At 50.6% G+C, this 17,951-nt stretch overlaps 1 protein-coding gene across 5 annotated transcripts in view; it reads left to right on the forward strand.

Moving 5' to 3' along the window:
* The window catches only part of Prkcd (protein kinase C delta), a 30,838-nt gene extending 18,099 nt beyond the window's left edge, over positions 1-12,739 (forward strand). For all 5 annotated transcript variants that reach the window (XM_074043937.1, XM_020175204.2, XM_020175205.2 and 2 more), the window contains 15 exons: positions 880-940; positions 1,118-1,280; positions 1,364-1,395; positions 2,310-2,395; positions 2,649-2,778; positions 3,539-3,639; positions 4,707-4,803; positions 5,023-5,126; positions 5,275-5,448; positions 5,670-5,761; positions 6,336-6,398; positions 7,564-7,702; positions 7,860-8,048; positions 8,640-8,768; positions 12,125-12,739. In XM_074043937.1, the coding sequence (XP_073900038.1) occupies positions 880-940; positions 1,118-1,280; positions 1,364-1,395; positions 2,310-2,395; positions 2,649-2,778; positions 3,539-3,639; positions 4,707-4,803; positions 5,023-5,126; positions 5,275-5,448; positions 5,670-5,761; positions 6,336-6,398; positions 7,564-7,702; positions 7,860-8,048; positions 8,640-8,768; positions 12,125-12,283 (1,719 nt within the window). In that variant the 3' untranslated portion in view covers positions 12,284-12,739. The remainder of the gene's footprint in view (positions 1-879; positions 941-1,117; positions 1,281-1,363; positions 1,396-2,309; positions 2,396-2,648; positions 2,779-3,538; positions 3,640-4,706; positions 4,804-5,022; positions 5,127-5,274; positions 5,449-5,669; positions 5,762-6,335; positions 6,399-7,563; positions 7,703-7,859; positions 8,049-8,639; positions 8,769-12,124) is intronic.
* Positions 12,740-17,951: the final 5,212 nt, after the last annotated feature.

Genomic DNA, 17,951 nt, shown 5'->3' on the forward strand with positions numbered 1-17,951 from the left:
GTGCCTGCCCCAACACCGGCCCCCAGGACCCCTTCTCAGAAGCACCCATTATTCCTGTTCTGTTTGGAATCTGTGAGGATGGATATTCCAGGTCTAGGCAGACATGGGGAGCATCATGATCTTTAGCATCAAAGGAGGTGGGAGAAGGGAATAGTGATGTCCTGCTTACTCACTTGCTAACACTGGGACTGTATACCTATGGCCATGTGCAGCTGTGGTGGCACTGGCAGAACTCCTCTGGGTTAGATGTGGACTCCTACAGCCAAGATGTCTCCACCAGAAAAGGCCCTGTGACTATCGGAAGTTCTAGTCAGCCACCAGTAAGGGGTGAATGGGCCAGATGGGAGTGTCAGGCACAGACACAAAGCACAGCCCTGGCTGTGAACTTTATCCACTCTCCTAAGGGAGAATGTCCGCCCTCAAGTGTTATCCTGTGGGAGGTGAGGGAATATAGGCTGTGGCCAAGCCCTCTGGATTGTTCAGTCTGTGTGAGGAGCACTGTCCCAGAGAGCACCAGCATGGTGTATTAGGCTGAGTGTCTGCCTGCACGTGCACATGGGGGTAGGGACACCATTCTTAGCTCCTTGCTTTGGGTCAGCGGGGCGTGGGTTGGGAGTTTCCCTCCCTGCTCTGTTCCTGGGCCATGTGGCCTGGCCGGGTGTGGGCTAGAGCCTTTCACTTCCCCAAATGTAATAATACCCAGGGTGAGGGTGGGGCGGGGCTTGGGTGGGGCCCTACCTATACTGGGCAGACAGGTGTCTGACCAGGCTTTAGGGGCTCCCTTGGCCTTGGGAGATTAGCCATGGGGGTGGGTTCTGAGTTGGACCTGGCCCAGGACAGGCCCTCACTGACTTGTCATCCTCCCTCCCGCCCCCACAGCTGGACCTGCAGCCCCAGGCCAAGGTGCTGATGTCTGTGCAGTACTTTCTGGAGGACGGGGGTAAGACATCCACCTGGATGGGGACAGGCTTACCTGCTAGGTCAGCAGCCAAGCCCACTCTGAGGTCTAAAGAAGCAGCGCTATCAGAGATCTGTTGGGGCCACTCTGAGAAGCACTGGTTGGGGAGGATACTCCTCCTGGACACCAGGACTAACTTCACTGTTCCATGGTCCCCAGATTGCAAGCAGTCTATGCGTGGTGAGGAGGAGGCCATGTTCCCAACAATGAACCGCCGTGGAGCCATCAAACAGGCCAAAATCCACTACATCAAGAACCACGAGTTCATTGCCACCTTCTTTGGGCAGCCCACCTTCTGTTCTGTGTGCAAAGAATTTGTCTGGTGAGGACTGGTGTGCCTCCTGGGGATGGCACAGGGGAGAGAAGAGCTGACTCTCACTCATCCCACTGGGGATTGCCTTTCAGGGGACTCAACAAGCAAGGCTACAAGTGCAGGCGTAAGTATCTCTGCAGCCCAGCTTGTGCATGTGTGTGTGCTTGCATGTACCAATGCTCATGTCTGCTGGTCAGGATGGTGTGCCTGTCATGGGCTCTGTATGACTATGTACATGTGAATGCTCCCTCGTCAGAAGTGGGGTGGGAGTTATGGTAGTCATGTTCAGTTTGTGCCAGGGCTACCTTGCTGTGTGTGCACTCTCCTAGCAGCATGTGCTAGGAGCTAGGAGGATACGGGTGTCCACAGGTGTGAGCATACCTTTCTCCATGACAGCACATGCAGGCGCTGCCTGCTGGTGTTATGGAGCACAGCTGCTCTACTTCCTAGTTGTATGGCCCTAGGCAAGTTCCTTAATTTCTCTGTACCTTGGTTTCCTCATCCACAAGCTAGGAATAATAGTTTCATTGTGAAGATCCAATAGGATAAAATATGTAGAGCTGTGTTTTACCACATTAAACATTAAACATAAGAAGTCTAGTTTTATGATTGCACATGCTTTGTATGTATGTACAGGTGTCTTTGTGTTGGGGTATGTCTGTGTGTACATGTGAGAGAGTGTTTAGGAGCTGTTTGCTGTTCTGGTACATAGAAGAAGGAAAGGGGCATTTATACTCCAGTTCGCGTGCACCCCTCACATCCCTGCTCCTTAGGACTCCACAAAGCTTCCCTAATTTCTGAGACCCTGCAGGTTGGCCTGTTGTACTGCCCCATGCTCTCCTGGCCCCTCCAGCCAGGACTGGCAGGAGGAGGGAAAAATCAAGCCCTGGGCCCAGGCCTGTGTGGGGTGAGAGTGTGGGTGGCCAGGCAGAAGGCTGGCTTTGTGTGGAGGGCTGGACCAGGCCAGCAGTGCCAGCTCACAGACTCTGCCCTTCTCCATGCCTCCCCCTCCCACTCCTGGGCCTTCACCACTTCAAGAATGCAACGCCGCCATCCACAAGAAATGCATTGACAAGATCATCGGCCGGTGTACTGGCACTGCAGCCAACAGCCGAGACACCATTGTGAGCTAGGGCCTGGGGATCTTGGGGCTTGGTTGGGTGGGAGGGATCTGGGTCCCCACCCCCTTCATGTGGGCTCACCAGCCCCATTTTCCTTCGTCTTTCGTTGCCTTCTGCCTGAGCTCCTTGGGCCTCTAGATTTCCCAGTCCCCAGTGGAGCTCTCTCTGACATCTTGCAAACCATGAGGTTGGGGAGAGCCGGGGGTTGGGGAAGGGGTTGGCATTTGACCCTTGACCTGATACTCCTCTCCTCCAGTTCCAGAAAGAACGCTTCAACATTGACATGCCGCACCGGTTCAAGGTTCACAACTACATGAGCCCCACCTTCTGTGACCACTGTGGCAGCCTGCTGTGGGGCCTGGTGAAGCAGGGGTTAAAGTGTGAAGGTGCGTGCCATGCAGCTCCTGGGCTGCCTACCTGAACCCCATAAGCCCCAGACCCTTATGCTGCCATCACACAGTCACTCTGGTCTTAAAGTCAAAGGAATCCCCTCTGGGTACACCTCATTCCTGGATGTCACGGGGGTGAGGCTTCAGTGGCTCCTCCCCACTGTCCTGATTGGCTCTGCCATTTACCTGCTGTGTGTGACCACCAGATAAGTGGCTCCCCTCTTTTGAGTTGCACCCTCCAGTGTGAATTCAGCAGGTGGAAGCACTTAACCAAGATGCTGCACACTAGCAGGTGCTCGGTAGATGCTGCTCCCAGACCTCTCCTTACCCAAGCTTCTTACAGAGAAACTGGAGACCCTGAGGAAAAGCAACTTGTCTCACTTGTCCCAGATAATTATTTGTATTTTTAAAAATATTTTTATAATTAGTATATTATTGTTGTACAGGGGATACGTTGTGACATTTACATAAGTGCTTAAAATATATCTTAAATTTACCACTCCCTCTTTCTCCTTTATCCCCCCTCAAGTAATTTTTAGAGGTCTCAGAATTAGGTTCCATATTTTCTAACTTTTTCTTTGTTCTTTTATTTAAATTATGAAATATTTGAAATGCTCATTATGGCTTCAGATTTCTTCCCCCTAAAGTCAGGAAGCCTAGCAGCCCTCACCAAAATTCTCCTTTCTCCCACTCCCCCCTCTTCCCCTCTCTGCTCTTGGTTGAGTCCTGACATTAGTGGCCTTCTCCCTCACTCCAGACTGCGGCATGAATGTGCACCACAAGTGCCGGGAAAAAGTGGCCAACCTCTGTGGCATCAACCAGAAGCTCTTGGCCGAGGCCTTGAACCAAGTCAGCCAGGTGGGCAGGTGCCATGGGATCCTGCACACAGGCAGGGGGGTCAGGAGGTAGTCAAGGTGCACCACAATCCTGGGGAACTCTAGTGGGGGCATTTATACCCAGATTCCACTTCCGGAAGATCGGGTGGAATTTAGGTGGCAAAGGGAGTTGGGCTTGTACTCATGAGGAATTCGTCATTCAAGCAATTTTTTTTTGTGGTATTGGGATTTGAACTCAGGGCCTACACCTTGAGCCCCTCCACCAGCCCATTTTTTTGTGAGGGTTTTTTCAAGATAGGGTCTCATGAACTATTTGCCCGGACTGGCTTTGAACCATGATCTTCCTGATCTCTGCCTCCTGAGTAGCTAGGATTACAGGTGTGAGCCACTGGCGCCCAGCTCAAGCAATTTTTTACTTAAGGGTGAACTTGGGGAACTGCAGAGTTGGGTATTGGAACACTTTGAAGTAAGAGACTGTGTGTGTGTGTGTGTGTGTGTGTGTGTGTGTGTGTGTGTGTGTAACTCTAGAGATTCCACAAAACTTTAGGGTAAAATTCTAGAATCACACTGGGGAGATAGCACACAGCTATAATTCCAGCTACTTGGAAGGCAGAGAGTCAGAAGGATCTAGTTTGCCAACGTAGGCAAAAAGTGAAACCCTCTCAACCCTCTCTTAAAAACAATATAAAAACAATAGAGCCAGGGGTGTGGCTTAAGTGGTAGAGCCGTTTGCCCAGCAAGTTCAAGGCCCTAGGTTCAATCCCCCCTACAGGAGAAAAAAATTGTAGAACCAATGAGAAACAAAGTTTAAACAAATATTAAGTGGTTAGGAAAGTGGGGATCTGTTTGCAAGACTTCTGTTTGTAATCTGTGATTTCTAGAATACTGAGGCTTCCCTGTGCTGTTGGGGAGGAGGATGTCTGTGTGCATGTGCACAACACACACAGCTTTGGGGTCCTTGGCTTCATCTACTTCTGTTATCCCCTCTTGGTACTGAGGAGGGAGTTAGGGTTTGGGGGCTCCCCTTTTTGGGCTGGGAGTTGTGACAATGGCCTAACCACCCGATTCCTGCCTTTGCTGCCTCCCTAGAGATCCTCCCGGAAGCTCGGCCCGGGTGTGCCAGAGCATGTTGGAATATACCAGGGTTTCGAGAAGAAGCCAGGAGTCTCTGGTGATGATGTTCCAGGTAAAACCGGGTCTGTTTCCCCAATTAAACCTCCTATTCCCACCAGCATACAGAAAGCAGCCTGTCCTCCCTCCCACTGTTGAATGAGACCGGGAAAGAGATAACACCAGTGGGGAGGCAACCCCTTCCTCTCTAAGGCCCTTTACCCCAGCCTACCCCTAGGCTCCTGGGGAGAGAGTCTTGCAAACTGAGACTTTAAAGGCACCATCTCCCCAACAGATAACAATGGGACCTACGGCAAGATCTGGGAAGGCAGCAGCACCAGGTGCAGCATTGAGAACTTCACCTTCCACAAGGTCCTGGGCAAAGGCAGCTTTGGCAAGGTGAGGGGCTGTGTGGGCTGGGCAGCCCGAGGGACCAGCGCTTAGAGCCCAGGAGTACCCTGACTTCTTCCTGGTTGGGCCGCAGAGACTGGGTGTCTGTGGGTGGGCAGGGCCTTTGCTCAGCATCCTTACCTCCCTGTCCCCACAGGTGCTGCTTGCAGAGCTGAAGGGCAAAGGACAGTACTACGCTGTCAAGTACCTAAAGAAGGATGTGGTGCTGATTGATGACGATGTGGAGTGCACCATGGTGGAGAAGCGGGTGCTGGCGCTCGCCTGGGAGAATCCCTTCCTCACCCACCTCATCTGCACCTTCCAGACCAAGGTTTCTGCCCCCCACCCCAGCCATTGCCCACATGCCACAGCTCCCTCCCCCTCCCCAAGGCAGAACCATCTTCCCTGTTCACACCTTCTCCTAGGTCATTTGTCTCCCTTAGCCCAAGGCCTATCCCCTCTGTTTCCTGTTGGGGCTTGGTACCATAACCCTCAGCAAGGGAGCCCCCTGCCTCTCCCTCTGCTTCTGCTCACCAATCTGCCTCACCCCAGGACCACCTGTTCTTCGTGATGGAGTTCCTCAATGGAGGGGACCTGATGTACCACATCCAGGACAAAGGCCGCTTTGAACTCTACCGTGCCACGTATGTGAGGGCCCTGTGTGTGTGTATGTGGGGGTGTCACTGGCTTAGAGTGATGGCCCCAATGCCAGTCTTCCCTCCATTCCTTCTTCCGCCTCCTGGAAAAGCCACGCTAAGCCAGATCTGGAGTTGGGGACACTTGGGGTCACCTGTGCTACCCCAAAGCTTGGGAAGCCATGGGTGGTGAATGAGGTCTGACTCAAGGAACAGCACAGACATACTGGATCCTGTCCCCTTTTTGGGCCACAGCCAGAGAAGCCTCCTAGAGAGTATGCCTGCCCACCACAGAAAGCACTGTGATGCTTTTCCCCATTTGCAAGCCCCAAACTAACCATATGCATGGTGTACCATACATATATCTGTTTAAATCACACACTCCTCTGATGGAGAATTGGCTTATTTGGGTGCTTTCCTTTCAAAACTGGCTGGGCTGCAAGCCCCCACTTGCCTGATGCAAGAAGTGCTTGATCAGGTCCAGGTTATCCATGGAGTTATCTGTGGCATTTCCTACCCCTGGGGATGGGGGTGAAGGAACTTGTGGGCAAAAATTACAGAATGCTGTCTATCTCTTGCCCAGGTTTTATGCAGCTGAGATCATCTGTGGGCTGCAGTTTCTACACAATAAAGGAATCATTTACAGGTACAACTGCTGGGGCTGTTGGGAGTTCTTGAGGGGCCTGCACCAACTCCTCCATATTGTCTAAGCTTTCACCAGTAGCGACGGGTTCCATAAATACTCATCCAATAAATTATGGTCCAATTTGATGGTTGAGTACTATACACCTATCAAAAAGGCAGAGGTCCACTCTCTGTATACTGATGTGGGATGATGCCAAGCTATGTTGTCAAGTAGAAAACCGACCCATGTGATCTTGTATGATTTCACTTGTCTGTAATCCCAGCACTCAGGAGGCTGAAGCAGGAGGATCTTGACTTCAAAGCTGGCCTAGATTACATAGTAAAACCCCATCTCAAAAAGCAAAACATAGAAAGAAAGAGAGAGAGAGAGAGAGAGAGAGAGAGAGAAAGAAGAAAGGAAGAAAGAAAGTGAAAGAAAGAAAACCAATCTGTGGGACCATGTGTATCATATTGTCATTCAAATATTAAGAGGTGGGGGTGAGCCAGGTGCCTGTGATTCAAGCCTATAATCCTAGCTATTCAGGAGGCAGAGATCAGGAGGAGTATGGTTCAAAGCCAGCCCTGGGCAAATAGTTCAGGAGACCCTATCTCAGAAAAAACATCACAAAAAATGACTGGCAGAGGGAGGCCCTGAGTTCAAACCCCAGTGCCACCAAGAAGAAAAAAAGGTGGTTGGGATGAGATGCACTTTATAATATGCTTATCCAGGCCTAGAATCTCTCTAGGCAATGCCTGCCAGTTAAGCTTAGTGGAAATAAACTTTGCACTGTATGCTCATTTCTATTCATTTCTATACTTATTCCCATGTGCATAGCTATCTACTCAAATGACTTAATGACATAGAAATCAACATGGTCCCTGCCCTTGTGAAGTCAGACAAACCTGAGCCAGGGGTCCCATCTGCTGCTGAGTCACTCTTCTGAGCCTCACTGAGGGCTTTGGGGAAGTAGGATGTTGTGTGTCTAGCATTTAGCACACAGTATGTGGCTACAGGAAGCACCTACTTGTAGCACCTCTTTCTCCTTCTGCTTTCCTTTCTCTTCCTCATTCTTTGTGCTCTTTGGGAAAGTCCTGGATTTACAGGGCTGAAAGTGGACATGTGGGAGCAGGGTTGGGAAGGGAGGAAATGGCCCCTGATGGCTCTCTGTCCTGTCCTCACTCCTCAGAGACCTCAAGCTGGACAATGTGATGCTAGACCGGGATGGCCACATCAAGATTGCTGACTTCGGGATGTGTAAAGAGAACATATTTGGGGAGAACCGAGCCAGCACCTTCTGCGGCACCCCTGACTACATTGCCCCCGAGGTAAGCAGGCACCCTCAAGCCTCCAGCCCCCAGCCCAGTCAGACTCCTTTCCTTATCAGAGTGGGTCTAGGGAAAGTTCCACAAGGATCTAGCGGTCCAGTGGGGACTTGTGCCCGTCAGTGCCAGCACCCAACCCCTGACAGCTGCTCCTCCCCAGATCCTTCAGGGCCTGAAATACACATTCTCCGTGGACTGGTGGTCCTTTGGGGTCCTCCTCTATGAGATGCTCATTGGTCAGTCCCCCTTCCATGGGGATGATGAGGACGAACTCTTTGAGTCCATCCGAGTGGACACACCCCATTATCCCCGCTGGATTACCAAGGAGTCCAAGGACATCATGGAGAAGGTAAGAGACCTGGCTGGGTGATGTTGGGTTATGGGAGGGTGGCAGCTGCTTGTCTATGGAGTAGCTGCCTGCCTTGCTTACGGCCAGGGGTCTTGCTCTGTCTGCGTGTTCCCAGGCACTCCTATTTGAGTTGGGGCATGGAATCAGCCTGTCATGGTGAATAAGAGCTTAGGGTTAGGAGACAGACCTAAGGCCAAGTGCTGGCTTTGTGACTAGCTGGTGACCTTGGAAGTGGTCATGCAAGCTCCCTATCTGAGTGCGTCTCCTTCTCTGCAAAATGGGGTTGAGAGGACCTGTCTCAATGTAGGTGGGAGGTATGTATAAACCTGTGATGTTCACTTTTGTACTTGGCAGAGAGATCTCAACAGTGCCCCACTGGCAGAGTCCTGGATGCCTTGGGCCAGGGCCTGTGTCTCTGGGGCAACGCAGGAGCACAGCAGACCTCAGAGGCCCCCCTTGGTCTCAGAGCTCCCTAATTGCACCCTGGGCTGGGCCAGGCCTGCTTTGGTATCCCTGAGCCTGCTGGCAGTTTGCTGAGGCTTCAATTTCCCATGACCTTGAGTATTAACCAGAGCTCTTGCTGGGTTTCAGCTGTTTGAAAGAGACCCACAGAAGAGGCTGGGAGTGACAGGAAACATCAAAACCCACCCCTTCTTCAAGACCATTAATTGGGCTCTGCTGGAGAAGCGGAAGGTGGAGCCACCCTTCAAGCCCAAAGTGGTATGTGATCCCACCACCACACTGCCTTCTGGGATGGGCGTCTCTTTTGCTGTCTCTCTCTTGCACCATTCAAACACTCCTCTCCTTTCCCTTCTTCCAGCAAACCTGTTTCCTTGATCTTCTTTGACATGCTCAGTCACAGCCTCCTCCCTTGTATTTTCATCCTCTCTTTCCTTGCTTAGTCATTCAACAAACACTGGGACTATAGATCTCCCACTTTTTTTTTTTTTTTAAAGGACAGGATCTCACTGTGTTGCTTAGACTAGCCCAGAACTCCTGGGCTCAAGAGATCCTTCTGCTTCAGATGAGTAGATGGGACTACAGGCATATATCACCATACCTGTCTGTCAGCCACCTTTTAATGTACATCCTCTTGCACTTGCTGTGTCAGGAGACTGTGCTTTGGGCACCAGGGTTAAAGCTTCACTTCCTCATTCCATCCATTTATCCCTCAATCCCACCTGTTTTTCAATATCAGAAATACTGAAGCCCTGTTGAGCGAGCACTGTGCTGGACTGAACAGTGAAGTGGGAAACAGCCCCAGAGCTGGAAGAGCCCAGATAAGAAACTTGCACAGTAGATTGGCACCAGTGGCTCATGTCTATAATCCCAGCTACTCAGGAGGCAAAGATCAAGAGGATCATGGTTTGAAGCCAGCCAGGGCAAATAGTTCATAAGACCCTATCTCTTAAAAAACCCTTCCCAAAAAGGGCTGGTGGAGGGACTCAAGGTGTAGGCCCTGAGTTCAAACCCTAGTACTGGAAAAAAAAAAAAGAAAAAAAACTTGCATAGTAATGATAACTGTGATAGACAATAGTACAAGAGATATCACAGGCCGCACTATCAGTTACAGTGGGGAAGGTCTGTCATCAGGAGCCTAGGATGCAGGGAATGTGGTGGTGTTAGATGTCCCCTTGGAAGAAGAGGGATGTGAGAAGGGCTGGGGAGATGAGGCCTGGCAGAGGACAACTAGGAGGCATTCTAGGTGCGGGGAGACATGGTTTGTATTCAGACCCAGTCTCTACAGAAGCCACTAGGGACTAGCATGAGAGCATAAGCAGCTTGTGGCCACAGAGAATTTAGGACTTGCTGGACATGGTGGTACATGCCTGTAATCCCAGCACTCCAAGGAGAAGGCAGGAGGCTTTCAAGTTTGAGGCCAGCCTGGGCTATATAATGAGACCCCATTTCAAAAAACAGAAAAGAGAACTTGGGAGGCAGAGATCTCCATTTGAGGCCTGGCCTAGGCAAAAGCATGAGACCCTATCTGAAAAAAAAAAAAAAAAAAAAGAACTGGGTTGTGGTTCAAGTGGTTGAGCACTTGCCCAGCAAGCTGAGGCCCTGAGTTAATCCCAATACCTCCAGAAAAAATAAAAAGAAACCAGAATTTGGGGCTCGGTGCCATTCTGTGATCACAGCTAAACTCCCTTGCTCTCATTTGCTTCCCCTCCTCTGCCAGGGCATGCTGTTCTCACTGGGCAGCGCCTGCAGTGTGCCCCACATTTGTGCTTTGAGGCTGCAGAGAGCTTTAATCTCAGAGCCTCCTGAGCTGGTTAAGTAAATAACGGAGTGTCCCAGCTATCAGAGAGCACACAGCCCGCTTTAGGCTCTCTCCTGAGAATTTGGTATATTTCTCTACACTAAGAAACACAAAGCAGGTGTGATGGATGGTCAGCAGCCCCTGACACTGGAGGATGGGGGACCTGTAGCCAGCAGTCCTATGGGAACTCAGCACCAAAAGTGGATCTACCAGGAAGTGAACCCAGTGCTGGGGTATAGCTCAGTGGCAGAATGCTCACTCAGCATGTCAGAGTCCCTGCATGCGATCTGTCATACCACAGAAAAATTAATAAAGGTTAACATAAAGACCTAGTTCTAATCCTTTTCCCACCACTCTCTGGCCAAGGGACAAGGATGTAATTTCTCTGAGCCTCTGTTTCGTTATCTACAAGTGAGACAGTAGTGCCTACCTGTCAGAATTGAGGAGCAGAATAAATAAGACAACAGAAGGAAGTGAGCCCAGCACTGCTCTAATCTGCCAGTTTTCAAAAGAAGCCAGAAATCCCGGGGTTTTTTTTAGCAGTACTGGGGTTTGTACTCAAGGCTTCATGCTTGCTAGGCAGGCACTCTACCACTTATACCACTCCTCCAGCCCTGTTTTGTGTTGGGTTTTTTCGAGGTGGAGTCTTGCAAACTATTTGCCTAGGCTGACTTCGAACTGTGATCCTCTTGATCTCTGTCTCTCAAGTAGTGAGGTTTACAGGTGTGAGCCACTGAGGCCTGGCCCAGAAAGCCAAGTTTTTATGTTGTGCTGTCCAATTTAAGAATATTGGCTCAAATTCCATCAAAATGTAGTACTAGGGGCTGGAGATGTAGCTCAGTGGCAGAGTGCCTACCTAACATACAGGCCCTAGGTTCCATCCCCAGCACCATTACAAAAAAACAAATTCCAGTGCTAACCCAAATGATTGTACCATCATCATGGTACATGGTAAGAGGATAGGACCACCATCTTACCCTAGCCTCATGAGCAGGGAATTGGTGACTTCTCCCGTAAATAGAGAGAAGGCTAGATGGTCTCAAAGCAGGCATAGACAATCTGTCAACAGATGGGCGTAGCTGTTACTCATAAGACTTGATCTTTGGGCACTGCAATTTGAATTTCACTTCATTTTCATATGTCATCAAATAGTCTTTCAGGTTTTTTTCTAGCCATTTAAAAATGTAAAAGCCATTCTTAGCTTGTGGGCCCCACAAAAACAAGCGGCTGGGGAGTTTGACCCATAGGCTGTAGTTTGCTGTCTCCTGCTCAGAGGGATGTCTACCGGTCCTTACCCAGCTCAGCTCTCCATGCTCACTTTCCTCATCCCCCTGGGGAAATAGCATCCACCTGCAGTGGGGCTGTTGTCAGGCCACTGGAGAGGCCCCTTTCCTGTTCTGAGGAAAGGCTGCTCTCAGCAGAGCGCAGTGGGTACATGCCTGTAATCTCAGCTACTTGGAAGGTAGAGCTAGGAGGATCTCAGCTGGGCCAGCCCAGGCAAAAAGGTAGTGAGACCCTGTCTCAAAAAACATGCCAGGCACAGTGGTATGCATCTGTACTTCTGGCTATGAGGGAGGTCCCAAGCAAAAATGGGAGACCCTATCTGAAAAACAAATAAAGCACAAAGGGCTGATAGAGTGCCTGCCTAGCAAGCATGAGGTCCTGAGTTCAATCCCCTGTACTGCCAAAAAAGAGAAAGACTGCTTTGGTCCAGCTTGACTGGATCCCAAGCCTAAGTGTTAAGAAGGCAGTCCTGGGAAACTCCAGGGCCCCTCCCCTTAGGTCCTGTTTATCCACTATTGCCCTCTGCTTGCAGAAGTCCCCAGGAGACTATAACAACTTTGACCAGGAGTTCCTGAATGAGAAGCCACGCCTTTCCTACAGTGACAAGAACCTCATCGACTCCATGGATCAGACGGCTTTTTCTGGCTTCTCCTTCGTGAATCCCAAATTCGAGCACCTCCTGGACAAGTGAGGCTCCCTACCATAGCCTCCAAGCCCCTGGGCAGAGCAGGCTGGCCCACCCTCAGTTGCACTCACTGCTGCCCTGCGTAAGCAGTAGGGTGATTGTCCTGACTTCCGCTGCTGCGCCCTTGGCCCCCAAGAGGGCTCGGCTCCTGCTGGCTGGGCTCATGGTACTTCTTCTGTGAACTGTGTGTGAATTTGCTTTCCTTCTGCTCCTAGAGGGAAACTGTAAATCCTGTGTTTCATTACTTGAATGTAGTTATCTATTGAAAATATATATTATATATATAATAGGCTGTATATATTGCTCAGTAGGAAGAAAGCATGTAGGGGACTGCTGATGTGTTCTTTTTAAAAAAAAAAAATATATATATATATATATGATCAAAAGGAAAAAATAGCACAAGCTATTTGAACCACCAGGTTCTTTTATCTGTGTGTCTAAATAAACACTGACTGGTACCAACCTGGCCGTGAGAGCACTTCTGTCCCAGGAAACTGGTGGCAGCTGCTACCACTTCTGACTGCTCTGTCCCGGAAGTTAACTGAGCTGTTAGCTGCAGATGCAGACCCCTAGGTTTTCATGCAAATCTGTTTGTATTTAGAGGTTTCCTTTGGCCCTAGAGTGCTGTGACTGTAGAAGCCCCAGATACCTCTGTGGGTGATGGGAGGAGGTGGGCAGATGTAGTCTGTGTCTGGAGAGCGAGGGCCAGTCTGAAAATGCAGAGGCATTTAAGGCCAGGCCTGAAGCAAAGGCTTAGCGATAGGACTGTGGCTCAGGGGAAGAGCGCTTGACTGAAATGGTAAATTTTTTAAAAGCCTTCGACGAGGTTCCATGGCTCAAGCCTGTAATCCTAGCTCAGGAGGGTGGACATCAGGAAGATCAGGATCCAAAGCCAGCCCAGGCAAAAAGTTCTTGAGACCTCTATTTCAACCACTGATAGCATGCCTGTTACCCCAGCTTTTTGGGGAGGCACAATTAGGATTGCCATTCAGGGCCTGCTTAGGCGTAAAGTGAGGCTTTATCTCAAAAATAACCAACACAGAAAGCACTGTGGAGTGACCAAAGCGGTAGTGCACCTTCATAACAAGCGTGAGGCCCTGAGTTCAGCCCTCAGTACCATAAAGTCTTAGCTGGACGTGGTGGTTCACATCTATAATCCCAGCATTTGGGAGGCTAAGGCAGAATCATGAGTTCAAGACCAGCCTGGGCTACATAGCAAGTTTGAAGCTGGCCTGGGTTACAAAATGAGACACTATCTCAAAATTTAAATTTTTTTTTAAATTAAAAGAGTTTACAGGCTGGCCCAGTCTAGTCAGGATGACCATGAAGAAGAGAAAGAAATGCAGCTCAGTTTTCAGGCACACCTGGATTCAGAATTCCAGAGTAGCCACTGGGTGGGCATGTCAGTCAATCATTTTAAGCCTCAATGTCTTCATCTGCAAAATGGGGACAAGACAAGGAGGTAACATGTAATAACTCCATATCTCATTACTGCTTATCCTTATTCTATCTAAAAGAAATCTGTGCCTAAGTTCTAGAATCTCAGGAGCCCTTGCCAAGCTAGGGTAGAGTGGGGAGGAAACAGAGGGGAGAAAATGCTGAGCACCCATGCCAAGTTGAGAGGCATGCTCCAGTGTGCTGATTGGGAAGGTGAGGAACGTGGATCCAAAGATGGAACAAACAACTGTCGGTGACCTGGAGCCTGGCAGCCACACTGTGCTGAGGGCCCCAGTGCTCTGCATTCCCTTCCCCCACCTGCCTTCTGCCAGCTTCCTATTTTTTGCCCTCCACCCCTCTCCCTCCTTCTCCCTCTTTCTGCTCCAGCCTACTCTCTAGGGCACAGGTCTCAAGCAGAGCTCTCCCTAGGCCCCTCTGGTTCAGCCCCAGGGGCCCAGCCCTGGCCCTTTGTCCCTGGTGGTGGGTGGTGCTTCTAGTGCCTGATTGGCTTGGTCCTGCAGCCAAGGAGCTGACTGCCAGCAGTTCATTCTTCTGGGCTGAGGTACAAATTTCCACAGCTGAGGAGGGCGGGGATGGGCTTGGGCTGGCCAGGGGAGGGGGCTGCAAGGATAAAAGTCATACTTTCCTCCTCTCTCCTGCCTCCATCCTCTCAGGAAACACCCTTGACTTTGACTCTGTGTTGGGCCAGCCTGGGCCCCAAGGACAGAGTGCCACTCATCAGCTTGGGCTTATGGGCAGAGGAGACAGGCAGCAGGACACGGACTGAGCTGGGGAACACTGGGATTATGGGAGTCCAGAGGAGGGATCTAGGGTTCTCTGACCCACCAGGAGGCTCTGCCATAACATGCCGAGTTTCTAAGAACCCTCATGGGGCCATCAGAAGTGGCTTTAGAACAGAAATGAGATTGGGTTTGCATTTGGTGCCTCCCACCATCCTGCAGCTCCAAGGCAGAGCCTCATATGCAGAACCCAGGACTCCTGTGCAGAATGAGGGAGTGAGTGGTTTATCAGCCTGAGCAATGGAGGGTGGTGAGAAGATGCGGTGCCTGGGGTTTGAGTTCCAGCCTGCTATCTACTTGCCTAGTCATCTGAAACAGTTCCTTCATCAAGCCTTAGTCCCCTCATCTCCAAAATGGGGTCACTAATTCCTGCTATCTCATGGAGCAACTGGTTTGGGAGGTGGGGGGTAGGGGGTAAGATATGGGGGGTAGAAGGCTCCATACATGGCTAATGCTGATGCCAGATGGTGCTGAGAGAAAAAGCTCAGGATAGGACAAGGCCCGTGGAGTTCACTTCAAGAAGCCTACTTCCTCCGTGGGAAGCAGCTGTCGAGACACTGTCAAGTTGCTGGAAGGCTGCATGGCTTTAGACCTGTTCCCAGCTGTTGGGTGGGTGCCAAGCCTGGCCCTGCAGGCTCAGGAAATGCCTCTTGTGGTTGGGCTTAGAGCCACACTACTGGGATCTGGGGGCCTGCAAGCCAGCAGACTGCTCCTCACACTTGCCAAGTGAGCCAGTACGCAAGCAGCAAGCTTGGCCCCCACTGAAGGATCAATTGGAGCAAAACACCCCACTCAGTGCAGGGCAGAGTAACAGGTATAGCAGGGCCTGGGGGCAGGAACACACTCTGTCCTCAGATCACACTGGGTTCAAATCCTTCATGGTTCTAGTGACCTTGGGGTGACTATGATGCTGCCATAGACTACAATGATGTCATCATAAGTGCATAACATGGGCTCAGCACACAGTACGTGCTTAGTTAACAGCAGCCACTGTGGCCCCACCCTTCAATAGGAGGAAGCATGCTTGAGACAGTGAACCTGTCTGCTCCATACTGAACTCCTGGAGCCCTCTGGCTAGACTGCAAGTGGGCAGCTGACACCCATCTGCCCTGTGACCCAGTGGTCCTCCTTCAGGCAGAGCCACCAGGAGGCTTGCCAGGATGCCCACCACTGCATGGATTCACTGGAGGGAAGCTGCAAGCCAGCATTTGGAGCTGGTTAAATACTTTCCTGGCATGGAAAGTGACCCAGGCCCAAGAGATTAGCAAGAAAGCAAGCAAGAGTCCATCCCGGGGCACCTGTTCCAGCCTCTAAGGGCACTCAAGGTCTGGGAGCACCCAGGATGGGGCAGCAAAATGGAAGGCGAATGAGTGAATGCATGACTGGATGGGTGGACAGATTGCCCAGACACCAAGTGTCTGTAAGGAAGTGACTCTCACATCCCGTGTGCACTGCATACTGATAAAAGACACACGTCTGTCACATGACGTTCTAACCAGTTGTCTCAGCCCTGGCTGCACCTGAACCCGACACCCTGGTTGCTTTGGTCCCATTACATGGTGGTCTCTGAAGGAGGCCCAAGGCATCAGTATTTTGAAAGCTCTTCTGAGGTCCAAGGGTGGACCAGTTGGGCAAAGTTGGGGAATCTGCATTTTGCTCGGTCTTCCTGGTGAAGCCGGGAAATACTCCTAGGCGGAAGCCACCTGCCAGCATGGCCCAGTACGTATGTGGAGGAGGCCGGAGCCCTGGCTCCTGGGGCCCTGGTTTGTGTGCCTTGGCTGGGCTATAGTGCCCTCTGGTGGCAGTTCACTTGCAGGAACCTGGAAGGTGCAGACCTGGAGTGGAGGACCCCGTAGATGGGAGTGTAGGGTTTGGGACAAGGACCAGGCTCTTCACCCACCTCATGTCATTAGACCCTGGGAAAATAAGCTAACAAGGAGATGCTCCAGTATCTCCATCTTGCAGAGACCCAGATGCGGAAGTAACACCTCCCCTGGCATAAGAGATTCTCTAGGCTGCCCCAAATCCAACCCCATCCTCTGGCATTCATTCCAATATGGCAGCCACATTTCCCTAATGTATTCCTTATTAAGATGTGAGTAACTGATAGGAACTGGGAGGTCCTTGTTTTCAATAGGTTCTAATAACAGGAAATAAGAGTCCATCCAGCATTTGCCAGGATGGAAGGGGTAGGAAGGTTCCTGGCCTTACTTAGCAAATGCCAGAGCCCAAATCAAGCTGCTTCTTCTTCTTCTTCTTCCTCTTCTTCTTCTTCTTCTTCTCCTCCTCCTCCTCCTCCTCCTCTCCCTCCCTCCCTTTTTTTGGGGGGGATGTGTACTGGGGTTTGAACTCAGGGTTTTATGCCTTGCTAGGCAGGTGCTCCACCATCTGAGTCACACCTCCAGCCCTTTTGCTCTGGTTGTTTTGGAGGTAGGATCTTGCTATTTGTCCAGGCCAGCCTAGACTGATCTCAGCCTCCCAAGTAGCTGGGATTACAGGTGTTAGCTACCAGTGCCAAACTCAAATCAAGTTTCTTAAGTGGACCTCGCAAGACCCCCAATTTCTCCTCTCTGCCTGCTCAGAAATATACAGTCCAAAGGCCTTGACATTTGCTGCTCAGTCCACATTACAAAGTATACAGTACAAAGGTCAAGTCCCCTTGAGAAGGTACTTTCCATTTTCCTCTTCTGAAAGAGGAATTGGAGTTGGTCTACTGATTTAACCGGGATGGTGGATGCATGCGCTGTGGGAGGGGTGGGCATGCTTGTCTTTGTTCCTGAACGCTTATGTTCCTTCATGGAACAGGTGCCTGCTGTGTGCCAGGAGCTTGACAAGCGTTACTCACAGCCATCACTCAACAGGCATGAGCATGCCTGACACTCACTCTGCATGGCCTGAGAGCTCATGACAATGACATGCTACGTCAAGCACTGTGCTTAATGCTTTCCCGCATTGTGGCCTGTAATTAATCCTCAGAACAGCCCAGCAAGGAAACGACTGTTATGCTCCCCATTTTACCAATGAGCAAATGGAAGATTTGAGACGTCAAGGAATTTTCCCTATGGCTCTGGACTGGGGGCTTCCTTGGCATCTGTGAGTTGCTTCCCTGTCATGTTTCTTCTTCCCTTCCCTTCCCTTCCCTTCTCCTTCCCCTTTCCCTTTCCCTTCCTTTCCTTTTTCCTTTTCCTTTTTCCTCCCTTCCTTCCATCCTTCCTTCCTATCTTTTTTTTTTTTTCAGGCAGAGTCTTGCTATGTATCCTAGACTGACTTGAACTAATGATCCTCTTGCCTCCACCTCCTGATTGCTGGGATTAAGGCATGTGCCACCACACCTGGCTCCCTTGCCATGTTTTCTGCAGAGGTGAGTGCTCTCCCATAGTCTCCTGGGCTTGCTTAGCAACTGTCAGGGAGAGAATGTAAGTGTCCCCTGTCCTTGT

Source organism: Castor canadensis, chromosome 10 (assembly GCF_047511655.1).
Source record: "Castor canadensis chromosome 10, mCasCan1.hap1v2, whole genome shotgun sequence".
Taxonomy (NCBI): Eukaryota; Metazoa; Chordata; class Mammalia; order Rodentia; family Castoridae; genus Castor; species Castor canadensis.